The sequence below is a fragment of the Ranitomeya imitator genome, chromosome 8 (assembly GCF_032444005.1).
Source record: "Ranitomeya imitator isolate aRanImi1 chromosome 8, aRanImi1.pri, whole genome shotgun sequence".
Classification (NCBI taxonomy): domain Eukaryota; kingdom Metazoa; phylum Chordata; class Amphibia; order Anura; family Dendrobatidae; genus Ranitomeya; species Ranitomeya imitator.
Genome location: NC_091289.1, coordinates 195,022,343 through 195,046,303, shown reverse-complemented (window position 1 = coordinate 195,046,303; position 23,961 = coordinate 195,022,343). Strand labels below are relative to the sequence as shown.

At 44.9% G+C, this 23,961-nt stretch overlaps 1 protein-coding gene across 13 annotated transcripts in view; it reads right to left on the bottom strand.

Moving 5' to 3' along the window:
• Positions 1-23,961, bottom strand: part of NEXN (nexilin F-actin binding protein) — a 47,242-nt gene that overhangs the window by 21,483 nt on the left and 1,798 nt on the right. For 10 of the 13 annotated variants that reach the window (XM_069738320.1, XM_069738317.1, XM_069738324.1 and 7 more), the window contains exons 2-5: positions 8,832-8,915; positions 3,953-4,144; positions 2,344-2,425; positions 759-907 (exon numbers count right to left, since the gene is read on the bottom strand). In XM_069738320.1, coding sequence (XP_069594421.1) covers positions 759-907; positions 2,344-2,425; positions 3,953-4,144; positions 8,832-8,858 — 450 coding nt within the window. In that variant the 5' untranslated portion in view covers positions 8,859-8,915. The remainder of the gene's footprint in view (positions 1-758; positions 908-2,343; positions 2,426-3,952; positions 4,145-8,831; positions 8,916-23,961) is intronic. The other 3 variants (XM_069738323.1, XM_069738329.1, XM_069738328.1) reach the window with 1 other exon arrangement.

Below are 23,961 nucleotides of genomic sequence, written 5' to 3'. Positions count from 1 at the left end.
AAGTGAACTTTTGCTTTCAAATTTGCCACTTTTCATGTTATCAACTTAAATTGCAAATTGGAGAGAAAGCATCTAATCTGAATTAGGAGGAAATATCTTGAATTTTAGTGCAAATTTACGCTTGCTGCTAACATTAAGCTCCTTTTCTAAGATTGTTCAGATGCGTCAGTATTCGTTATTGTCTCACTGGGGATATTGACACCTCCAGGGGAAACTTTTTTAAATTAAATGCAATTATTTTGAACTTAAAATAATTTTTTATTTAGAAAAATTGAACTTTTTAACAGGTTGTCTGACTATAGAATGAGCTAACTGAGTTCGTCAGTGATTCTAACAAGGAGTTTATAACTTTTGTATCTCTTCTTGAACTCCTCTCAGCTGATTTATGACCACATCAATGTTCAGGTCAACTTTTTTGTGGTCTGTGGTCATTCCTCAGTGAAGAAGAGCTAAAAAAAAAAAAAAAAATAAGTTACAAATTTCTGTCAGAACAAGATCAATGACAGATTCTCAGTTAACTCATTCTTCGGCCAGAAATATACAAGGGTAAAAAAAGAGATTTTAATGAAACCCAATTGAAAAAAAAGATGCCAAAATACATGGATTTAAGACAAAAAAAAACAACATTGTTCGCAAAGATGGTATTGTAGAGCCTGCAGTGATATTTTCCTCAAAATGACAACAAACATTACACATTTATGGTGGGCAGCAAAGTACTGATATAAATAAGAGAAAAGAAGAGGGTAAACCTGACTTACAATTTCAGCTTTCTTTGCCAGTTCACGCTGAATTTTCCTCTTTTCCTTCAAGTCCTGCTCATTCCTCCGCTTCCTCTCCTCTTCCATCCTTTTTCGCTCTTCATCTTGCCTTTGTTTTTCCATTTCTGCAAACTTTCCTTTAACGGTTCCTACGACACCAATGTAGGAATTAGTACGGTCTATTCCCCCCCCCCCCCCTTACCTCGGAATCATCCAGATACAATGTAGCATCGAGAGAACGGCTTTGTAAATGGAAAGTTGTGCGATTTATTATCATTCTTCTGTATCAATATCTCATGATGTTTAATGCTTCTTCTTGTTGTCATTCAATAGGAACTTTCATTACAGTCGATTATCACACGGGTGATTATCGCTGTTTGTTACAAGCCACAGCTCAGATAAGTACATAAGTGGCACAAAATGTATACCGCCAAATTATACGACGTTTCAATAAGCCGATTCAGTACAACGTAATTCGAAGGGTCGTACCAAAGAGGGGACATAAATTATTAATTACTATGACCCTCATCAATCCCGAGAACGCGTTTCATTCATTCTCTCGGCACCTGCTGGAGATAGCAGAATACTGGAGCAACAATTTCCAGCAGTACCATAGACAATGACTGGTGCGGAGGTGTGAAGGTAAGAGCACAAGGTGGGTTTCTGCAGGGTCAGGTTCTATGATTTGGCGGTTGGACCCCAGAGATCAGTAAGGTGTCCCCTATCTTATTCACAGGGCAAGCTTATATACTTGGTACAATGCCCTTAAGCTGAGCCATAGATGTAGGGTTATCACTAATGGTCAAGAACATTTTACCAAATGGAACCAAATGATTCTTGTTTCTTCTAACAATTGCTTCCAAAATTTAGAAACCTGATCCAATGGCCAGAAAGCTTAGATAGCTGATATAGTCCAGCCTATGATAATAATGAGACACGTTCCACTTGCCCCGTTATAGGGGGAAAAAAATTAATTTCTGGCTCTGAATATAAAATCCGGCTAAAATGCCTAATTAACATCCCCTTAGAGACGAGCAAATAATGTTGCAGGTCCAGTGGCCAAGTCAGTAGTCCATGGCATCCGGGCAGGAGCTGGCAAACTGCCCCTTATCTGACTGAATCGCCGATACATCTTCTCGGATTTGTAGGCCGTGCACGACGCCATTGTTCCAGTATGATGTATGTATGGCGGTGCAGCGGTTCTACTAACCAGCAGAGGATCTGGTGATACCAGCAGATAGAAGGTGGTCCGCAGGGCTCCTGCCAGGTCTGTGATTTCTGGACCAAGGTCCTGCCGATCTGCTCATCTCTACCCATAACTGTTCTTTTGTTTATTTTTTGCTTTTGAGTAACAAATATTGAAATTGTAGCATTAAGTTACCGTCTTGTAATGGAAATTCCTAATCATTTGGAAATTTCCACGGTTGAAAATTTTAAAAAATATATTCCTCCCTTACTCGCGGTATCTAAACCTAATCTTTACGGTGGTCCTAAACAATAGCGACTAGAAAGGGCTCAAATTCTTGCAAAAAGTAAAAGGTTGAAAAAAAAAAATCCAACATGTTTTGACTTTGATCAGACTTACCGGTGAGCTTTGGGACATATCCTTTTTCCACCTGCTTCGATTTATCTTCTTCTTCCTCATCAGATTCTAGTAACTCTTTAATCTGGTGGCAAAGAATAAGAATTATTCAGTGGTAACGCAATAAGAACAGAGTCCGGACCCCGCCATGGTTGGAGGGTTTACAAGACAAATATACAATTGTCCAAATGGACAGAGAAATGTTCACCCTTCCACCATTTCAACTAACATTATTAAAACATTACGTTAATTATGTGAAATATCCATCACTGAATAAATTACTAAAATTCAACTGGAGGGCTTAGTGCCCAATTTGTGGATTTTACAAAAATGTATAATTGAGAGCACTGTTTCTCAACTTTCACGTTGCTGCAATAGTTATATATGTTGGTGTTGTGTCTGCAGTGCAAAGACGGTCATCACAATTCCTAACAAGGAACACTGAAGCTTAACGTTTCGCCTGTAATCCAGCTTCATCAGGGGCACAAGGATTTATAGACTAAATCGTAGTCACGGGAATACCGCAACAGAGTGGGGTCAGATGCATACCCCTGCGGTAGTTAACACGACTTCGGCTACTTTCACACTAGCGTCGGACTTGCAACGTGTGTCAATGCATCGCAATGCGTCGCTAATGTTAATCTATGGGGCAAAAACGCATCATGCAAACAACTTTGCAGGATGCGTTTTTTCCCCTAAACGACGCATTGCAAAAAACGTCAGTGTGAAAGTAGCCTTCACTGTCCTATTAGTAGTTTTGGCTTTTTTTGCTCTGGTGCTGCAGGGGTTAAACTGGGTCATTGGACTCCTGGAGTTCTCTGTCTTGGGTTGTATCAGCTGTTCTTAGTTTGTTACTTCCAAGAGGTACAAGAACTCTCCTCCTTGCGTCTAACCTGGCCAGTCATAGTGTCACCATATTGCCAGTGACAATGGACACCTTCCCTGTCCCTCAATCTAGGCTATCCCTGTACCCCTGATGGTGGCTATGCCTGGGTCTCGTACCTTGCTATGCTCCTATATAATTCTGTCTCATACATTCTTGGGTGAGGGACGGAACAGATAAGTATTATAGGAGTAGAACAAAGTACGAGACCCCGGCGTCTTCACCTTCAGGAGTAATCTGGGGGACAGCCTAGGGTTCCCATAGCTTGAGGGACAGGGTAGGTGCCCATTGTCCTTGGCAATAATGTGACAATAGTGCTTCCTTAGGCAGCAATATTGGAGAATCCACACTCTATGGACTTAGTCCACCTGTTGCATTTTAGTGCTATAGTTGGTGTTGGGTATATTACATTATTAATTTGAAATACTTAATAAAAGGGATATTTTAACAGTGCATCCAATGGAAGATGGGAAAAATGTTTCTGTCCATTAGGATAATTGTACATGTGTAATAATATGATACAAGGGTGGAGAAGACGTAAGGAAATGGACAACAGTCCAATCCCTCGATCTTCAAAAGAGACCACAGGGAACATTTTGGAAAATAAAGGAGACAGTGGTGAAGGGTTCACTTTGCGGTTAGTGCATGCACTGTATATGTATACTGTGGCCTAAACGTATAAGTCATGGCTAGCCTACAAGACAGCGAGTCCACAGCAGCGCAGAGCACCTCTTGCTTCCTCTTGTTCCAGATCCGCTCTCTATTATACTGCTCTTTCCTCCGCTGTTTTTCGTCCGTGGATCTCCTTTGGCTCCGCTCCTCTCTGGCTTTCTGCATGGCTTCAAACTTATTCATTACATCTCCCTTGCCAAGTTTTGGGACGTAGGTTTTTTGGACAGGTTTAGATGTAGAAAGCAGAATCTTAAAGATGAGAAAAACAGGAAAGGAGCATGACAGATATGGAGGAAGAGTTATAGACAGAAAGCGAGTAAGGACAGAGCGTGAGCCACATTTTCCAGCGCATGTTATTGTTATTATATTATCTGAAAAATCTTAAAGGAAAAGTAAATCGAAAGTTTCTTTTACCTATGATGTGAAGTTAAAGGGATTCGGTGGATAGAAAAAAAACATTTTAAAAGGGCTCAGACTAGGGTAGAAAACTAAGTAGACGTGATACTCGCTGATCCCCCCTCGATCCAGCACTGGTCATGGTCCAGCTCAGTCCCATGTGGTCGCTACTTCCTGAAAACACAGGAAATTTCTGTTAGCCAATCACTGGCCACAGCATTGACCCACCTCAATCGGTGATTGGCTGAGCAGGCATTTAGCGTTTACTGCCACTTCCTGTGTGTCCAGGAAGTAGAGACCAGCGGAGAACGGGAAACTGTTGGGACAAAAAAAAGCTTGGGACTGTGACTGTGAGCACGACTTTCTTATTTTGTTTAACCAGTCTGAAAATTATTGCTATCTGCAAAAAAAAACTTTAAATGTTTCTCTTGATTCTCTGTTATCAGCGAATTCAGTCTGGGAGCTGCTGTCGTGTTCATCTTTAGGGTTACTGACAGAAACACCTCGAAAATCCCTGCCTCTATAATCACTACCATATCACATGTGTGTTTACATATGATCCTTGCTCACTCAGAAACAGCGCCACTGTCTCCACAGGTTGTGTCTGGTATTGCTACCCAGTCTCCTTTACTTGAATTACTGCAATACCAAACACAACCCGTGTACAAGACTGGCACTGGTTCTGGGGGAAACACAATGTGAAGGGACAAAGATACACATACGACGGCCATTACTAGTACACCTAATAGATGACTAGAAGTTTAGCTTCAGAGTCTAAAAGTTAAAAGTGTTACCTAAGGTGACTGATTACCACTTCAATGGAATTTTCTCATACAGTACAGACCAAAAGTTTGGATACACCTCATTTAAAGATTTTTCTGAATTTTCATGACTACATTCACACTGAAGGCATCAAAACTATGAATTAACACATGTAGAATTATATACTTAACAAAAAAGTGTGAAACAACTGAAATTATGTCTTATATTCTAGGTTCTTCAAAGTAGCCACCTTTTGCTTTGATGACTGCTTTGCACACTCTTGGCATTCTCTTGATGACGTTCAAGAGGTAGTCACCGGGAATGGTCTTCACTTCACAGGTGTGCCCTGTCAGGTTTAATAAGTGGGATTTCTTGCCTTATAAATGGTGTTGGGACCATCAGTTGTGTTGAGCAGAAGTCTGGTGGATACACAGCTGATAGTCCTACTGAATAGACTGTTACAATTTGTATTATGGCAAAAAAAAAGCAGCTAAGTAAAGAAAAACGAGTGGCCATCATTACTTTAAGAAATGAAGGTCAGTCAGTCCGAAAAAATTGGGAAAACTTTGAAAGTGTCCCCAAGTGCAGTGGCAAAAACCATCAAGCGCTACAAAGAAACTGGCTCACATGAGGACCGCCCCAGGAAATGAAGACCAAGAGTCACCTCTGCTTCTGAGGATAAGTTTATCTGAGTCACCGGCCTCAGAAATCGCAGGTTAACAGCAGCTCAGATTAGAGACCAGGTCAATGCCACACAGAGTTCTAGCAGCAGACACATCTCTACAACAACTGTTAAGAGGAGACTTTGTGCAGCAGGCCTTCATGGTAAAATAGCTGCTAGGAAACCACTAAGGACAGGCAACAAGAGAAGAGACTTATTTGGGCAAAAGAACACAAGGAATGGACATTAGACCAGTGGAAATCTGTGCTTTGGTCTGATGAGTCCAAATTTGAGATCTTTGGTTCCAACCACCGTGTCTTTGTGCGATGCAGAAAAGGTGAACGGATGGACTCTACATGCCTGGTTCACACCGTGAAGCATGGAGGAGGAGGTGTGATGGTGTGGGGGGCTTTACTGATGACACTGTTGGGGATTTATTCAAAATTGAGGGCATACTGAACCAGCATGGCTACCATAGCATCTTGCATCGGCATGCTATTCCATCCGGTTTGCGTTTAGTTGGACCATCATGTATTTTTCAACAGGAAAATGACCCCAAACATCTACAGGCTGTGTAACGGCTATTGGACCAAGAAGGAGAGTGATGGGGGGCTACTCCAGATGACCTGGCCTCCACAGTCACCAGACCTGAACCCAATCGAGATGGTTTGGGGTGAGCTGGACCGCAGAGTGAAGGCAAAAGGGCCAACAAGTGATAAGCATCTCTGGGAACTCCTTCAAGATTGTTGGAACACCATTCCCGGTGACTACCTCTTGAAGCTCATCAAGAGAATGCCAAGAGTGTGCAAAGCAGTCATCAAAGCAAAAGGTGGCTACTTTGAAGAACCTAGAATATAAGACATATTTTCAGATGTTTCACACTTTTTTGTTAAGTATATAATTCCACATGTGTTAATTCATAGTTTTGATGTCTTCAGTGTGAATGTACAATTTTCATAGGAAAATACAGAAAAATCTTTAAATGAGAAGGTGTGTCCAAACTTTCGGTCTGTACTAAGTATATAAGGGGACAATACAAATATCTCGCTGAGGATCTGTTTATACCAAGGAAGGTGACGGGCACAAGGGGGCATTCTTTGCGTCTGGAGGAGAGAAGCTTTTTCCACCAACATAGAAGAGGATTCTTTACTGTTAGGGCAGTGAGAATCTGGAATTGCTTGCCTGAGGAGGTGGTGATGGCGAACTCAGTCGAGGGGTTCAAGAGAGGCCTGGATGTCTTCTTGGAGCGCAACAATATTGTATCTTACAATTGTTAGGTTCTGTAGAAGGACGTAGATCTGGGGATTTATTATGATGGAATATAGGCTGAACTGGATGGACAAATGTCTTTTTTCGGCCTTACTAACTATGTTACTATGTTACTATGTTACTGTATATGGCATTGATGTCTGATGATACAGACCCCATCTCCTGCCCAGTGAGGGGGCTACAACGATCATGCAGAGACTGAATCTCTCTATTAACTTCTAAGACAGTGTAATCCCTAATAAATGCGACCAGTCACTCGCCATATATATGGAATTATTTTACCTGGTGTAAATGCCGCGGTTCTCCTGAATCCGCCGATGTTTTTATTTTCTTCCTGCTCCTCTCTATTCCCGAGATATGGCTTATTCTTTCCTGTATATAAACATAGTCTTGTTACAAGGGGGTGTGGCCATCAAGTAGACGTCCATTGAGAATATATTAAGACAACACCCACTTGGAAAACAAGACTAGACTTGTGTACAGAGAAGAGAGGACCATATCTCAGGAACGGAGAGGAGCAGGAACAAAAGAAAAACATCGCCGGATTCAGGAGAACAGCGGCGTTTACACCAGGTCCGTTAGAAATTTACAGCAGTTATTTAGAGAAATTGGCTTCAGATCCTAAAGACAGAATACAGCAAAGTCGCATCTCTGTGCACAGAAGTTTAGAGGACGATCAAGTTCACATTTAAAAGTTGTGGTTGAAAATATATTTACTGAGTAGTTCATGCTTGTACCACACTAGCCTAAATTGCAAAAAAAAAATAGATATAAATGGCCGCGTACCCACACCTTAAAAAGGGCAAAAAAAAAATCTTTTGACCTAGTCAGGTTTATGTTATGTTGAGGGTTTTTTTTTTTTTTTGAATGTACAAAACAAAAACTTAGCTGACCACATTTTTGGTCCCCCCCCCCCCAAAAAAAAAAAAAAGAAATCATGAACAAAACTTTTGTTTGCCTTTATTCCGAATGGGAGACATATTGCAACATTAAGCAGTACATTGGAACAGGTCTAAAATAGATACAAATTCCTGCCTGTACCAATGAATGATAGTTGAGAAAAGACAAAAAACAATGATACTTTGTATTTACATAAACATAGATGGAGAAAATTCAGAGAGACAGAGCGTGTATGGGCAACGCTGATATCTGCAGACCTACAAATGTGAACGAGCCTCAGCCACACGGAGAGTTCTTCTCCTATCACTCGCTACATTGCGATAGTTCTCACCTTCTCGGGAAGTCATTGTTCACATCTGTGGAGCTACGATTTGGTCACACAGTCACCCGCCTTCCTGGAATTGCAAATCCCTGCCTTTTCTTATACCCTGGATTTAGTGCAAAACTTTCCTCTTTTTTTTTATCAGGTTTACTTTATTTCTACAAACTAAACTTTGAAACCTTTTTTGATGGGTTAGTCCATGCCTAGTCCCTGTTGATGGGTTGGGGTCTAGGTCCAGAGACCAACAGCTTTGCCTAAACTGAGAGACAGAAGTAATAGACAAACCCACAAATAGGGGCAAAGCTCCATTTGGGCTCTATAGAAAGTTTTCGGATCCATTCGCATCTGAAAATAATCGGACCACGTCTCTGCATTGCTATCAGTGATTGGTGAAGGTCTACACCCCCAACAATCAACACTATGGAAAAAGGACTCTAGCATAAAAACCTTAAACGTTTAGTTGCCCCTTAAATTAGTGAAATTGTCAAAACTGAAAAGTTGCACTAGAAAAAGTTTGGATGGCCACAATAAGTCTAGACCAGCGCAGCGACATGCGTCACGCGACATTGACATCCAGTGGTTTCCTATGACCGGCGCAGCTGCCAGTACACACGTTAAGCACCTACCTCAGTCTTTTGGGCCACGTCATTCATGATTATTTTCCCTTCCCTGGCGTTTCCCCCGTAAATCAGGTTACTTTAATATTCAACCTAAAATTAGAAATTGATATTAATGCTTTTTTTTTTTTTTTTAAACCTTAAAGGTTTTATTTTCTACTTAAATGCATGTATTTGGGCCAACACATATTTTTTTGCAATTGGGTTTCATTAAAATGTTTACTCTTCTTTTCTCTGCATATTCTTTTTTTTTTTTTATTCCATAGACCCTCAAAAAAAAAAAAAAAAAACACATTAAAGATTTACAAATGTTCCCATCAGACGAGCTCACTGATGGACCCTCAGTTATCTCATTCTGGATCCGGCGATAGACAGTGCAGCACAGCGACTATAGGAGGCAAACGTTGCAAAATTCTTAATAAAACCTATTACAAAAAAATAATTTTTATCCCAAAATACATGCATTGAAATAAAAAAAAAAAATGTCCCCTTAACCGGACATTTAATTATGCAATTAATAAGCAATTTAATCACTTTGCAATTAATTTCCTAAGCGTGTGATACAGATGGAGGCCAGTGCTCTCCTATATAGAGATGTGGATTCTTAACATGTAAGATCACTCATGGATGAGCTGTGCGGTATGTAGACGCCTCCATCATTCCCTCCTCTGCCAGAATATATACCACAAAGTCGCAGCCCGTCCCTTTGGCTTCCTGAAAAATCGCCAAGCCACAATAACAGTTCCTAAAACCCAAAAAAATATTGAGAATGTTTCCATGTGACCATGTGGAGGTGCAAGCGGCTGGATTATAGTCACCTGTGTTTGTATGAAATTGTTTTATTAATTATAGAAATATCATATTTGTATAAAAGCAGAATGAAGGGAGCGATGCTCTGCACATTCATGGGGTGTCTGCTGTTTAATATCCTTATTGAAGTTTTGCACTCGGCTCCTCATAACTTAGAAGCAAGTTAACGAAGAGATAGAAAAGTCATAAGTGACAGCGGAAAAAGTACTAAAGATGCAGCGAGAACTCGTGGTGCTTCACGGAGAGGCGCAGCGCCATCCGAAGCAATGATCGGCGCCATCCGCGAAACCTGAGCGCTGCCCAATTGTGCATATTTTGTGTCTTTTCCCTCCTCTTCTTCCCAGAGCCATAACTTCTCTGTTTTTCCATCCACATCGTCGTGCGAGGACTTGTTTTTTTTTTTTTTTTGTGGGACAAGTTGTCGTTTAGAACGACAACATTCATTTTACCACATAACGCGCAAAAAAAAATAAAATGTGTGTTGAAATGGTGAAAAAAAACAAAAACATTTCCGCCATTGTTTTCTTGAGTATTGCGGCATTCATTCTGCAGTAAGAATGACGGAGTAATGTGATTTTCCAGGTCAGTACAATTATGGTGATACTAAACGTATTGGGTTTTTTATTTTACTTACTTGGTGAAAAACAAAATCAGACATTTATAAAAAAAAAGAAAAAAAAATGCGTTTTGTGTGGCTATTTTCTGATACACGAAACGTTTTTATGTTGGCGGAGCTGTGTGAGGACTTGTGGTTGTGTAGGGACCCGTTGGTACCATTTTAGGAATTTACAGACTTTACCATACAGTTTATACAATTCTACATATTGATAGATCGGACTTTTACGGACACGACAATAACAAATTTATTTTTTTATGTCCTTCTTTATAAACGACGTGTCAGGGTGTTTTTACCTCTGACACTGGCAACATGGCCGCACAGCAAAAAAAACGACACCTGTGTTGTAGTAATCTGATATGCCACTGATGAGAAAGTGAGCTTTGAATGACAAATGACCCTAGAAGTGCACTGGGGGTGTGTCTATGCATTCAGAGTACCTTGACACGCCCACATTGCACCTATCAGGCTAAGTTGCTTCAATGCTCGATTTCCCAGCGCTGGCACATCGGATCACCACAAGACTAGTGTCATTTTTATTGTTGAGCTCGGACCTATACAGCCATGCTGTTAGTTTCAGTAGTAAGACGGTCCTGACAGGTTCCCTATAACATGAACACATACCAGAGTCCATAAGTCGTCCATTTACCACCATTTGGAAACGTTATCATCTGCGCCCCTGAATTCCTGCGTTATCTCACGTTGTCTCTGCTGCAGCCTCCACATTCCTGTCCTCTGTCTGCCTAATCACTGGGACATTTTTTTTAGCACTTGCCAACAATGTTATCTGTGCTGTGCTATTTATAATGCAGTCACTACTGATGTAGCAGAGCTGAATGCGTCAGTGTCCGGCTGCCACGTAACAACATCAGTTAGTAGACAAAATAGTGAATTCCCGCACTGTGGCTTTATTTATAGAGCACCATTCACATCCAGAACAGACCAGAGATAGAAGCTCCTCTGATTTCAGTAGCGTCCAAGAAATAAAGCCGGAACATATCTGTTTATTTACAGAGAATGCAAGAATTCGCCATTTTGTCTACTACATAATGTTTATTCTACTTGCTTACATAGCACATTTGTGACAAAACAGAATTTATTTTTAATTGTGCCAGACTTATTTTTTCAGTAGGTCAGAAGACATAGGCCATTGTTCATATGAGCCTGAACGTTGACTCTTGAGTTGATGTTTGTTGCAGCTGTAACGACACAGCATTTGTTATTGATTAGGCCAGACGCATCTTATGGTAGGTCAAGAGACCTAAGCCATTGTTCACATGAGCCTGAAAGTTGACTCTTGTTTGTTGCAGCGTATTGTGCTGCTATCCCTGGAGGACAGGGACACAGGGTCATTGAACAAGCGATGTTTGCCAATATGTTGATTACCGATTGTATCAGTCCATGCAGCTGGTTGACCTGCAAACATTGAAGGACAAATCATGCAGATTGATTGAATACTGGAACAATGAGAGTTGACCTCATCCCATCTTCTCTTTGACCTGTTGATTATGGCCTAGAGGACAGCTGTGGATATAAATAGGGACTTCTATCATTTTGCAGTGAGACTCTACAGAACAGCAGCTATGGAAGCATGACTCCACCTAGAGGAATACAGATTTGACACTCTACAGGACGCCAGCATAAGGGACCACAAACCCAGCCGGAGGAATACAGATCTGATTCATTGAACATCACTGAACCCATGGAGACGTTTGAAGAAGCCAGGTTGTGACCCTCCGGTCACCTGACCCCATGGAGAAGCTCAGAGAAGCCAGGTTGAGACAATCAGGTCACCTGGCCACATGCATCAATGGACTGTCAGCTTCCTAAGCTTGTCGTTACCTCCACTCTGTGGTGCCCGACAAAAGTGGGGTGCCACTGGTGGGGGTAGTCAGTCCTGGAAGCCTTGAAGTCACAGATGGTGTAATTCATGTTGCGCAAGCAGATCAGTGAGACTCTGTAATTTGACACCATCTTGTGTTTTTACTGGGACTGTTCTATACGTTATTATAAAGTATTGGCACACTGTTGCCCTCACCAGGTGTTGTATGAGTGGTATTATGCCCACGGCAAAGGAGTGCTGGAGTTCAGTGGGATGATCCCTGGTCCATGTGTCCTGGCCAACGGACGAGAACACCCACTGACCCCTGGGTCTCCACAAACCTCATCTATCACAGTGCTTTACATACATGCAACCACAGGGAGAACATAAAAACTCCTTCCAGATGTCGACCTTGGTGGGGATTGAACCCAGGACCACAGCGCTGTAAAGCAACAGTCGTGAACCACCGAGCTGACAACTGTGTCACATGAGAAGCTCAGCTCTGCTGCACCTGAGTCATCATTTCTGTCTCACGTCCCAGGATGACCTGAGTAATTAACAGAATCATTATATAGTAATATCATTCACACTAATAATAGTACTACAATACTCAACATCATCGGACTGCTGCAAAGAAGAAACACCCAGAAATCAGACTGTAACAACAAAATAGTGACAAGATGTGCTGCTGAGCCAGAGGCAAAAACAGGATTACCACTGCAATACATTGCCCACACATAGTACATCCATATGCCGCCAACATAGGCCCACACCTAGTACGTCTATATGCCGCCAACATAGGCCCACACATAGTACATCTAGAGTTTTGCTCAAAAGTTTAAATAGACAGGCAGAATTTTTGCTTTCTTGGCTATTTTTCAGAGAATATGAATGATAACACCAAATCTTTTTCTCCACTCATGGTTAGTGGTCGGGTGAAGCCATTTATTGTCAGACTACAGTGTTTTCTCTTTTTAAATCATAATGAGAACCCGAAACATCCAAATGACCCTGATCAAAAGTTCACATCCCCTGGTGATTTTGGCCTGATAACATGCATAGAAGTTGACACAAATGGGTGTGAATGGCTACTAAAGGTAACATTCTCACCTGTGACCTGTTTGCTTGTAATCAGTGTGTGTGCAAAAAAGCTGAGTGAGTTTCTGGGATCCAGACTGACTCTTGCATCCTTCATCCAGCCACTGACCTTTCTGGATTGTGAGTCATGGGGAAAGCAAAAGAATTGTCAACGGATCTAAGGGAAAAGGTAGTTGGACTGTATAAAACAGGAAAGATATCCATGGAATTGATAATGCCAGTCAGCAGTGTTCACACTGTGATTAACAAATGGAAAATCAGGGGCTCTGTAAAAACAAAACCACGGTCAGGTAGACCAACAAAAATGTCTTCCACAACTGCCAGTAAAATTGTTCGGGATGCAAAGAAAAACCCACAAATAACATCAGCTGAAATACAGGACTCTCTGAAAACTAGCGGTGTGGCTGTGTCCAGATACACAATAAGGAGGCACTTGAAGAAAAATGGGCTGCATGGTCGAGTCGCCAGAAGAAAGTAATTACTGTTCAAATGCCATAAAGTATCTCGCTTACAGTATGCAAAACAGCACAGAGATAAGCCTCAAAATTTCTGGAACTAGGTAATTTGGAGTGATGAGACCAAAATTGAACTTTCTGGCCACAACCATAAACGTTCCTGTTTGGAGACAGGTCAACAAGAACTATGATGAAAGGAACACCATTCCTACTGTAAAGCATGGAGGTGGATCGCTGATGTTTAGGGGATGTGTGAGCTACAAAGGCATAGGAAACTTGGTCAAAGTTGAAGCAAAGATGAATGCAGCACGTAATCAGGAAATACTGGAGGCAAATTTGCACTCATCAGCCTGGAAGCTGCGCATGGGACGTACTTGGACGTTCCAACATGACAATGATCCACAACACAAGGCCAAGTCGACCTGTCATTGGCTACAGCAGAACAAATTTAAGGTTCTGGAGTGGCCATCTCAGTCTCCTGACCTCAGTATCATTGAGCCACTCTGGGGAGATCTCAAGCGCGCAGTTCATGCTAGACAGCCCAGGAATTTACAGGAACTGGAGGCTTCTTGCCAAGAAGAGTGGGCAGCTTTACCATCTGAGAGAATAAAGAACCTCATCCACAACTACCACAAAAGACTTCAAGCTGTCATTAATGTTAGAAGGGGCAATACACGGTATTATGAAATGGGGGATGTGAACTTTTGATCTGGATCATTTGGATGTTTTGGGTTGTCATTATGATTTAAAAAGAGAAAACACAGTAGTTTGACAATAAATGGCTTCACCCAACCACTAGCCATGACTGGAGAAAAAGTTTTGGTGTTTTTTTTTCATACTCTCTGAAAAAAAGGCAAGAAAACAAAAATTCTGCCGGGGTATGTAAACTTTTTAGCACAACTGTATATGGTGCCAACATAGGCCCACACGTAGTACATCTATATGTTGCCAACAAAGGCCCACACATTGTTACATATATACTGTACTGTGTCATACATGTCTCTTTACTGTCATAGTGCCCATATAAATTGTGCCATACATACCCCTCTACTGTCATACAGTGACCACAAACTACTAATACCATATGTACTATTTGTGATCCTTTACCACCATACAGTGCCCATATAAACTGTGCCATACATGTCCCACCACTGTCATACAGTGCCTATATATACTGTGTGATATATGTCCCTCTACTGTCATGCAGTGCCTACATAAACTACCAGTACCATATGTACTATTTGTGCTCCGTTACCATCATACAGCGTCCATATCAACAGTGCCATAAATGCACCAAATGCATAAATAACATGGGCAGGATTCAGGGGAGTCCAGAGCCGTCTTCCTCTAGGAATAAGGGTAGATGGGAAGGAGCAGTACGTGACTGCAGGATCAGCATACAACAGGGACTTGTAATGATGGAGACACAGATCTGCGTAGGAGCTGTATACACAAAACGGTGGAATATGGTGAAGGCTGTTTGCATATTTTCTGCAGTTTTCATTTGATATCATCTGAGTATATAAAATCAGTACCAGTGGAGCCCGTACACCCCTGTAATAACTTAAGACCTTTAATTTCCCGAGCCGTCCAGTCCTGGTCTTCAAATCTTACAAAGGAAAGCAAAATTCTCCAAAAACTTCTGAAATTTAATGTCTTTTAGAAAATAAAGCATACGGCGATAAGAGCCAAACTTCAGCCACGTTGCATTCATGTCCCGGATCCAACTTCAATAATAAAAAAAAAAAAAAGGATTGTGATCCTGTAATTGGCACCAAGTATAAAGCATTCGCTGCCAAAGGAGCGTGTAACATATTCCCGGGTCTGCGCTTGGGAATAAACATATGAAGATATTATCGAGAATCCTGTCCAACGTGGTGCAAAAAAATAAAAAATAAAATAGATGTGTGTCATTATGGCTCCAAGTGTGTACAGGGGGCTGGAAAAATCAGAAGCTGCCGAGAGGGGGCAGGGGTCTCAGCTGTGAGAGGCTGAAAATAGCCGAAGTGTACATGATCATCGGGCTCAGACGGGGCACCGGGCCAGAACCAGAGCCGGTCAGGCCTCCTCTCATGGGACAGCGCAGAAGGAGCAGAAAATAATTATTAACATGGCGCACGGCATCTCCTATAAACCTGGCGAGCGCACAAAGTATACAACCTGCGGAAAACGATACAATAAACACAGAATATACAGCGGCGTGTAAGGCCGGGGCCACGCAAGGACACGGAGCGCTGCGTATCGTGCTGTCATAAGACGCGTTCCGGTATGAATTGTGGGCAGCACGGTGGCTCAGTGGTTAGCACACAGTGGCTCAGTGGTTAGCACACAATGGCGCAGTGGTTAGCACACAATGGCGCAGTGGTTAGCACACAATGGCTCAGTGGTTAGCACACAATGGCTCAGTGGTTAGCACACAGTGGCGCAGTGGTTAGCACACAGTGGCTCAGTGGTTAGCACACAATGGCTCAGTGGTTAGCACACAATGGCGCAGTGGTTAGCACACAATGGCTCAGTGGTTAGCACACAATGGCTCAGTGGTTAGCACACAATGGCTCAGTGGTTAGCACACAATGGCTCAGTGGTTAGCACACAATGGCTCAGTGGTTAGCACACAATGGCGCAGTGGTTAGCACACAATGGCTCAGTGGTTAGCACACAATGGCTCAGTGGTTAGCACTGCAGCCTTGCAGCGCTGAGGTCCTGGGTTCTAATCCCACCCAGGACAACATCTGCAAGGAGTTTGTATGTTCTCCCCGTGTTTGTGTGGGTTTCCTCCGGGTTCTCCGGTTTCCTCCCACATTCCAAAGACATACTGATAGGGAATTTAGGCAGTGATCCCCATCGGGGACAGCGATGATAATGTGTGTAAAGTGCTGCGGAATATGTTAGCACTATCTAAAAATAAAGATTATTATTATATTGTGAAACATTGAGAACATGGATGCGGTAAGAGCTGCAACAATCCAGAATCCTTCTAGAAGGAGGTCAGCCCTGGTAATAATGAGATTTAGGCTTAGGTGACGTGTGCAAATAGCAGAGAAGTTACCGCCGTGGTTTACACTGTCCTCGAGATGTTAAACGCGACCATTGCAACCAATTCTGATCATGTTGGCGGTTTCACATCGTATACGGCTTCGTTTGTTAGAAAAAAACACAATTTTTGGTTGTTGTTGCAAATAGGATCTAATTCACATGTCGGTGATTTTTCACATACATAAAAAACGACCATTTCTCATCGGTGCGCTGGATCCGGTTTCAATAATTGTAGGTCCGTGTGGCTATTTCACTGTTTTTACCATCTGTTTTTTTCCTGTTTGTCAAAACTTTTTTTTTTCCCCAAAAGTTTGTGAAAATTGGACAGCACCAAGTTGCAATTCAGATGGTATCCATGTGACGTCAGTTTTGGGGGGACCCAGTCACTTGAATTGGCAACATTGATGAATGAATCAGATCAAACAGGACCTGTCTCAGTTTTGAATGTCCCCATAGAGCTTATTACATGTGCGCGAAAATCACTGGCGGCAAACAGAAGACAGACAGGGATGTGAGAATTCTTCCGGCAGATGCATTATTAGCTTTGTTCTGGAAATATGTTGTTATTATTTGCTGCAAATTGTTTTTAGACAAATCTATTACCTAAATGCACCAGAAAGAGTGAAAGCGTGCGCCCACATCACTCAGTGGGATCTAAGTGACCTGTCAACTTTACTATAACTGTATCACAACTTTATCAAATATTTACTACATCCATAACTTGGCTACAATGTCACAATATTTACTAGAATTAGATCAGAAGTTTACAATCATTTTACCATAACATTACAATATTTACTAGAACTTAACCCATAGTTTGCATTGTTTTTGGAGCAAATAAAAGACCAATAATTTAATAAAGCTAATTATCAATTGATCGATGCACCTCCATTATTGTCACTTCTGGGCTCCACTATGACAGCTTCACCTGAAACATGGTTGGTGTGAAGGATTACCCCTTCCTCCCACGTCACCAATCCGTGACGTCACTACACAGGTCCAGCTCTCCGGCGCCCCCTTTGTCTCTCAGGTCAGTAAAGGGACTGCACCTAGAGCAAATGGCCGCCGGGGAGACTGCCCTGTTACCCACCCTGGGTATTCTAAGATTCGCAATCAGAGTAAAAGGATCAGCCCAAAATTAATTTATGATTTAATTGCCTTAAGGGCGCACTAGATAATTACAAGAAATATACAGTCAAAGAATATATCAAGAATTACAGTCAGAGTACAATATAACAACAATAATACAAGGCTTAAAGGTATAAAGCTGGAGGTCAATTTACCAGGTTGAAGGTCGCTTGTGGAAGCCGGGGGGGCATAGCATTCCGCAGGTCCAAAAACTTAGTTGCCGGGCAGCCCCCAGAAAGCATGTGCTTGCTCCCCCCTCTGGCTGGCATACCCTGTTCCTTAAGAAATCATCATCATGTTCTTCTGTGGAGTCAGACCCTCCCAGTGACCTCAGCTTCTTCTTATACCTGGCTGAGCCACCCTGCCTGCAGCTGGGGGGCTTAGCAATCTCCACCCCCTCTGTCTCCCTGCAAGATTTATTCCAATATCTAATAAATGGGATAACTTCTCTCAGGATGATCGGATCAGCACACGGGCAGTACCAGCGCCTGTGGTTTGTTCTGCCGGTCGTACTGGGATCAAACCTGGACCCATTCGGTCCCTGTGGGAGGCTGATCCCTATATCTCGGGTTTCAGACCTTCCACCGTCACGGGAGTCACACTGTTGGATGTACAATTTCTTTAGGGTAATGAGAATATTTTTTATGAGCCTGTACCTCGGACGATGCGTCCATAATTCACAATTCCATGTTGGAGACGGTTTGGCTGGGCTGCCATAATAGATGTGTATCCAGTGGCCACTTGGCATGCGTGTTTTAATTAAGCCCCCAAGCATTTCCAAGCCCCCTGGTGGCGTGGTTTCCTCATGGGGCTTTGAACTACCGTCTACAGTTTACACTGAGCTCAGCCCGTTAGCATACTAATAGGAACTCTATTCATTAGCAAAGGTGGGGGCCAGGAGCACTCCTGTGCGGAGGAGACAAAATGGAGTCACGCCAATCTGATAGCATGCCTGTTCCAAGATGGCGGCTGTTCCCTCATCACACCTCCCTGCTTTAGAGGGCGCTAGGGGGCATCACATTCCTGTGTTCCCCCATGCGCCCTTCCACACCTTCTCCTTGCCGGGACAACCCATCAGCATTACCATGGTCTCTGCCACTTTCTCCCTGAGCCTGTCCCTGCCTCCTCCTTTCTCTCTCTGAGGCTGTCTCCTCCCCTGTCTCCCTCTGAGGCTGTCTCTGCCTCATCCTTTCTCTCTCTGAGGCTGTCTCTGCCCCCTCCTCCTCTCTCTGAGGCTGTCTCTGCCTCCTCCTCTCTCTCTCTGAGGCTGTCTCTGCCCCCTCCTCCTCTTCCTGAGGCTGTCTGTGCCTCCTCCCCTCTCTTCCTGAGGCTGTCTCCGCCTCCTCCTCTGTCTCTCTCTGAGGCTGTCTCCGCCCCCTCCTCTCTCTCTCTGAGGCTGTCTCTGCCCCTTCCTCCTTCTTTCTCTGAGGCTGTTTCTGCCCCCTCCTCTGTCTCTCTGAGGCTGTCTCTGCCTCCTCCTCCCTCTCTCTCTGAGGCTGTCTCTGCCCCCTCCCCTCTCTCTCTGAGGCTGCCTCTGCCCCCTCCTCCTTCTCTCTCTCTCTCAGAGGCTGCCTCTAACTGTCGGTCCCTGGGCCACGCCTCCGGTGAACCCTGCTGGACCGTTACCCGGTACAGCCGTCCCTGGTCCCAGACCACCTGCTCGCGGTCTGACTCCCCGGGAGGCTGTGCCGCCTGCTCCTTAAGAGCTTTCAGGCTAGCGTCAGCTTCCAGCGCTTCCTGACATCCCTGACTCGATGTGGCGAGAATGGACAACACCGCCACATCCACCGTCAGCTCCCCGGGATCTGTCTCCCGGCCGCTGTCTGACTCGGCAGCCACTTGGTCAGAGAGGGGGAAGCCGTCGGACCTCTGCAAGGCTCCTTGGGCTCCGGCGCTCCCATTCCTGGTGACAGCGGCCACGACCACTGTGTCCATGGGTAGCGCCTGCTTCCCCCCGGCTCCTGACCAAGTCGCCGGGTCAGGCAGACTTCCCGGCCCTCCTGACATCCCGGGTGTGGGGAACTCCCGCCCTGGGGTCTTACCTGGTGGCTCCTCTCCCGGGACGCCTCCTCCCCCCATGGCCTGTTCCTCTTCCTGCAGGGGCCCTAGACTCAGCAGGCGGGATTCACTTAGGGGCCCTACACTGCCCATAGCAGCCCCTCCCTCCACCTCTGAGCTCTCCCCTACAGTCTCCTCACCTGTCCTCACTGTGAGCCCTGTGTGTGTGGTGTCAGTGCATGGAGTACCCTCAGGTTTCACTCCCTCCCCCACTGTTGGAGGCACATTCAACACATCAACATTCACAGTAGAGACATGACATTCTTGGGGAGCCGAACTTGGGGGTTCAGTGGCCACATACTGAGACACTAGCCGCCCCAAATCGGTCCCAAGTAATACATTAGCAGGAATATTCGACGTTACTCCCACCTCCCGCATTCCCCTCCCGGCACCCCAGTCCAAAAACACCTTTGTGACAGGCAGCGCCGGTTCCACGCCTCCAATTCCGGAGACGGACAGGGATCTCCCTGGCACCAAGTCTTGAGGGGACACCACCTCAGGACGTACCAGGGTTCGTTCAGCGCCTGTGTCCCGCAGTCCCATGACCGCTGAGCGGCCGATAGTGACGGGTTGGTAATTGTCCAGGGACCTCCCACCACCCCCTCCCACACATAAAACAGTGGACGGTTTCGGAGACATGGATGGGGCCTTAAGACGCTGGGGACACGCGGTCTTGAAGTGTCCCAGCTGGTTGCAGTGATGACCACGTCTGGGTTCTGCGCCTGGCCTGGAGAGGGCAGCAGGGGGGTACACCCCTTGCACTCTGGGGGCTGGGGAAACAGGGGCAGGATTGGGCTTACCCCCTCTCCAGGTGCTGCTGGCAGGCTTCTTCGGCTCAGGCGCCCTGTTATTGGCATACTCATCTGCCAGGGCGGCTGTAGCAGAAGCCCCCTTCGGTTTCCGGTCACGGAGGAACTGCTGGAGGTCCTCTGGGCAGTTCCACAAGAACTGCTCCGTGACGAACAGTTCCTGGACCTCCTGGCGGGTGGTGAGCGCTAGACCCGAGGTCCAGTGCTCTGCAGCTCTCAGCAACGCCCGCATGTGGTCGGTCCAGGTGTCCTTTGGGCCCCGCTGCAGGCTCCGGAACTTCTTGCGGTAGGACTCTGGGGTGAGGTTGTAGTGCTGGATCAGCGCCCGCTTGATGCTGCTGTAGTCCTGCTCCGCCCCGGCAGGTAAGTCCCCCAAAACTTCCAGGGACTTACCCCTCAAACGGGGGGTCAGGTATCTTGCCCACTGATCCGGGGCCAGATGGTGTTGAAGGCAGGTCCTTTCAAAGGCCAGCAAGAAGGAATCCAGGTCTCCATCCTTCTCAAGCAGAGGGAAGTCCTCGGCCCGGACTTTGGAAACCCTGGACTCTGGCGGTGCTGGGGCGTCCAGCCGGAGCCCGCGTTGAGCCATCTCCAGTCGGTGCTGGCGCTCCGCTGCTCTCTCTGCCGCTGCTTGCTCCGCTGCCCGCTCAGCAGCTCTCTCTGCCCGCTCCGCTGCCTCACGGCGTTCTGCACGCTCGGCTTCCGCTGCTTTCTCTGCAGCTGCCATGAGTCTCATATAGGCGTCTTCATTACCCGCCTCGAGACGTGCTACTGCCGCTGCAACAAGGGCCGCTGATGTGGACAGGCTGGGGCGGGTAGGTGGTGGGTAGTCCCTTGCCGGACTAAGCACGGGTGGCTGGCTCCTTGGGGAGTCTGGGCTGAGCTCCCCCTCGCCTGGAACAGTACCGTCCACCACCACCTCCTCATAGGCCATAGCACTGGCCTGCGCCCTCACTGCACTCCTGGTGCCCTCCGCCATCTTTGGAACCTCTGGTTACTGACACAGCTGTACCCCTGACCTTGCACACAACTTATTATATCTACACTCTGACCGTCTAGTGCTGGGCTGACCTTAAGACCCCAGCAGTGAAAGTTACCACTGGTAGTCTTTAGTGTCTGGGAGTAGGGGTCCCACGCACACTATTACTCTGATCCCACGTACGCTGCCACCACTGTGAAGGATTACCCCTTCCTCCCACGTCACCAATCCGTGACGTCACTACACAGGTCCAGCTCTCCGGCGCCCCCTTTGTCTCTCAGGTCAGTAAAGGGACTGCACCTAGAGCAAATGGCCGCCGGGGAGACTGCCCTGTTACCCACCCTGGGTATTCTAAGATTCGCAATCAGAGTAAAAGGATCAGCCCAAAATTAATTTATGATTTAATTGCCTTAAGGGCGCACTAGATAATTACAAGAAATATACAGTCAAAGAATATATCAAGAATTACAGTCAGAGTACAATATAACAACAATAATACAAGGCTTAAAGGTATAAAGCTGGAGGTCAATTTACCAGGTTGAAGGTCGCTTGTGGAAGCCGGGGGGGCATAGCATTCCGCAGGTCCAAAAACTTAGTTGCCGGGCAGCCCCCAGAAAGCATGTGCTTGCTCCCCCCTCTGGCTGGCATACCCTGTTCCTTAAGAAATCATCATCATGTTCTTCTGTGGAGTCAGACCCTCCCAGTGACCTCAGCTTCTTCTTATACCTGGCTGAGCCACCCTGCCTGCAGCTGGGGGGCTTAGCAATCTCCACCCCCTCTGTCTCCCTGCAAGATTTATTCCAATATCTAATAAATGGGATAACTTCTCTCAGGATGATCGGATCAGCACACGGGCAGTACCAGCGCCTGTGGTTTGTTCTGCCGGTCGTACTGGGATCAAACCTGGACCCATTCGGTCCCTGTGGGAGGCTGATCCCTATATCTCGGGTTTCAGACCTTCCACCGTCACGGGAGTCACACTGTTGGATGTACAATTTCTTTAGGGTAATGAGAATATTTTTTATGAGCCTGTACCTCGGACGATGCGTCCATAATTCACAATTCCATGTTGGAGACGGTTTGGCTGGGCTGCCATAATAGATGTGTATCCAGTGACCACTTGGCATGCGTGGTTTAATTAAGCCCCCAAGCATTTCCAAGCCCCCTGGTGGCGTGGTTTCCTCATGGGGCTTTGAACTACCGTCTACAGTTTACACTGAGCTCAGCCCGTTAGCATACTAATAGGAACTCTATTCATTAGCAAAGGTGGGGGCCAGGAGCACTCCTGTGTCCAGGAGACAAAATGGAGTCACGCCAATCTGATAGCATGCCTGTTCCAAGATGGCGGCTGTTCCCTCATCACAGTTGGATATAGAAGTCCTAACACAAGACATCAATAATAAATCTCCATGAGTCGGTGTAGCCTCCCAAAGCCGTATTTCCAAAGATCTAAACATTTCTGAATTTGTAATTTGCCTATAATTGTGAATGATTGTCTCTACGCAAAAAAAAGGAACGTCTATCAAAAACACAGGAAATTGTATTTTATTATATATATATATATATATATATATATATATATATATATATATATATATATATATATATATATATATATATAGACACGTAAAACAAACAAACATTAAAGCCATTAACCATTGTTTTTGGTGAAGCTACCAGAACATATTAGACAATTGTTTAGAAAGCAATCACCCACTGAGAAATTTAAAAAAAATATGCAAACAGAACAATTAGGTCATTCTATGTGAAAAAAATGGGGAAAAATGTTGTACAACTCAACAGCTTATCCAAAGGTGAGGCCTCAGACACATCCATGTTATGGATCTAAAGCACAGCGCCCCTTACGATCTCATGGTGGACTTGGGTGGGGCGTCATTTGTAGCTTCTGGGCCCAATGCACCCACTAAGCAAGGGCATAACCACAATAGGTGCAGAGGTTGCAATCGCACCCGTGCCCTGCAGACTAAGGGGCCCAAAAAGTCCTTCTATGAAAAGACCAATATTATTAAAGACTAACATAATTGGGGACCCCATTACTGCTTTTGCATTGGGGCCCATGATCTTAAAATTACGCCACTGCCCACCTACCAATTTTATTATTTAATGTAAGGGTCACGGTATGAGGTGTGACTGCTACCGCTGCACCGCCTAGAGTTATGTTCCCCCATCCTTGCCATGGTGTCCCCAATTTTTTGTGGCACTTTCTTTGTAAAATTCACCAATGTATTGTAGTGAGCAGCAAAACACAAGAAAAGTGTGCATTTTCAGTTCAGCCATTAGGGGTGGGGGACAAGCGGCTGCCGGGTG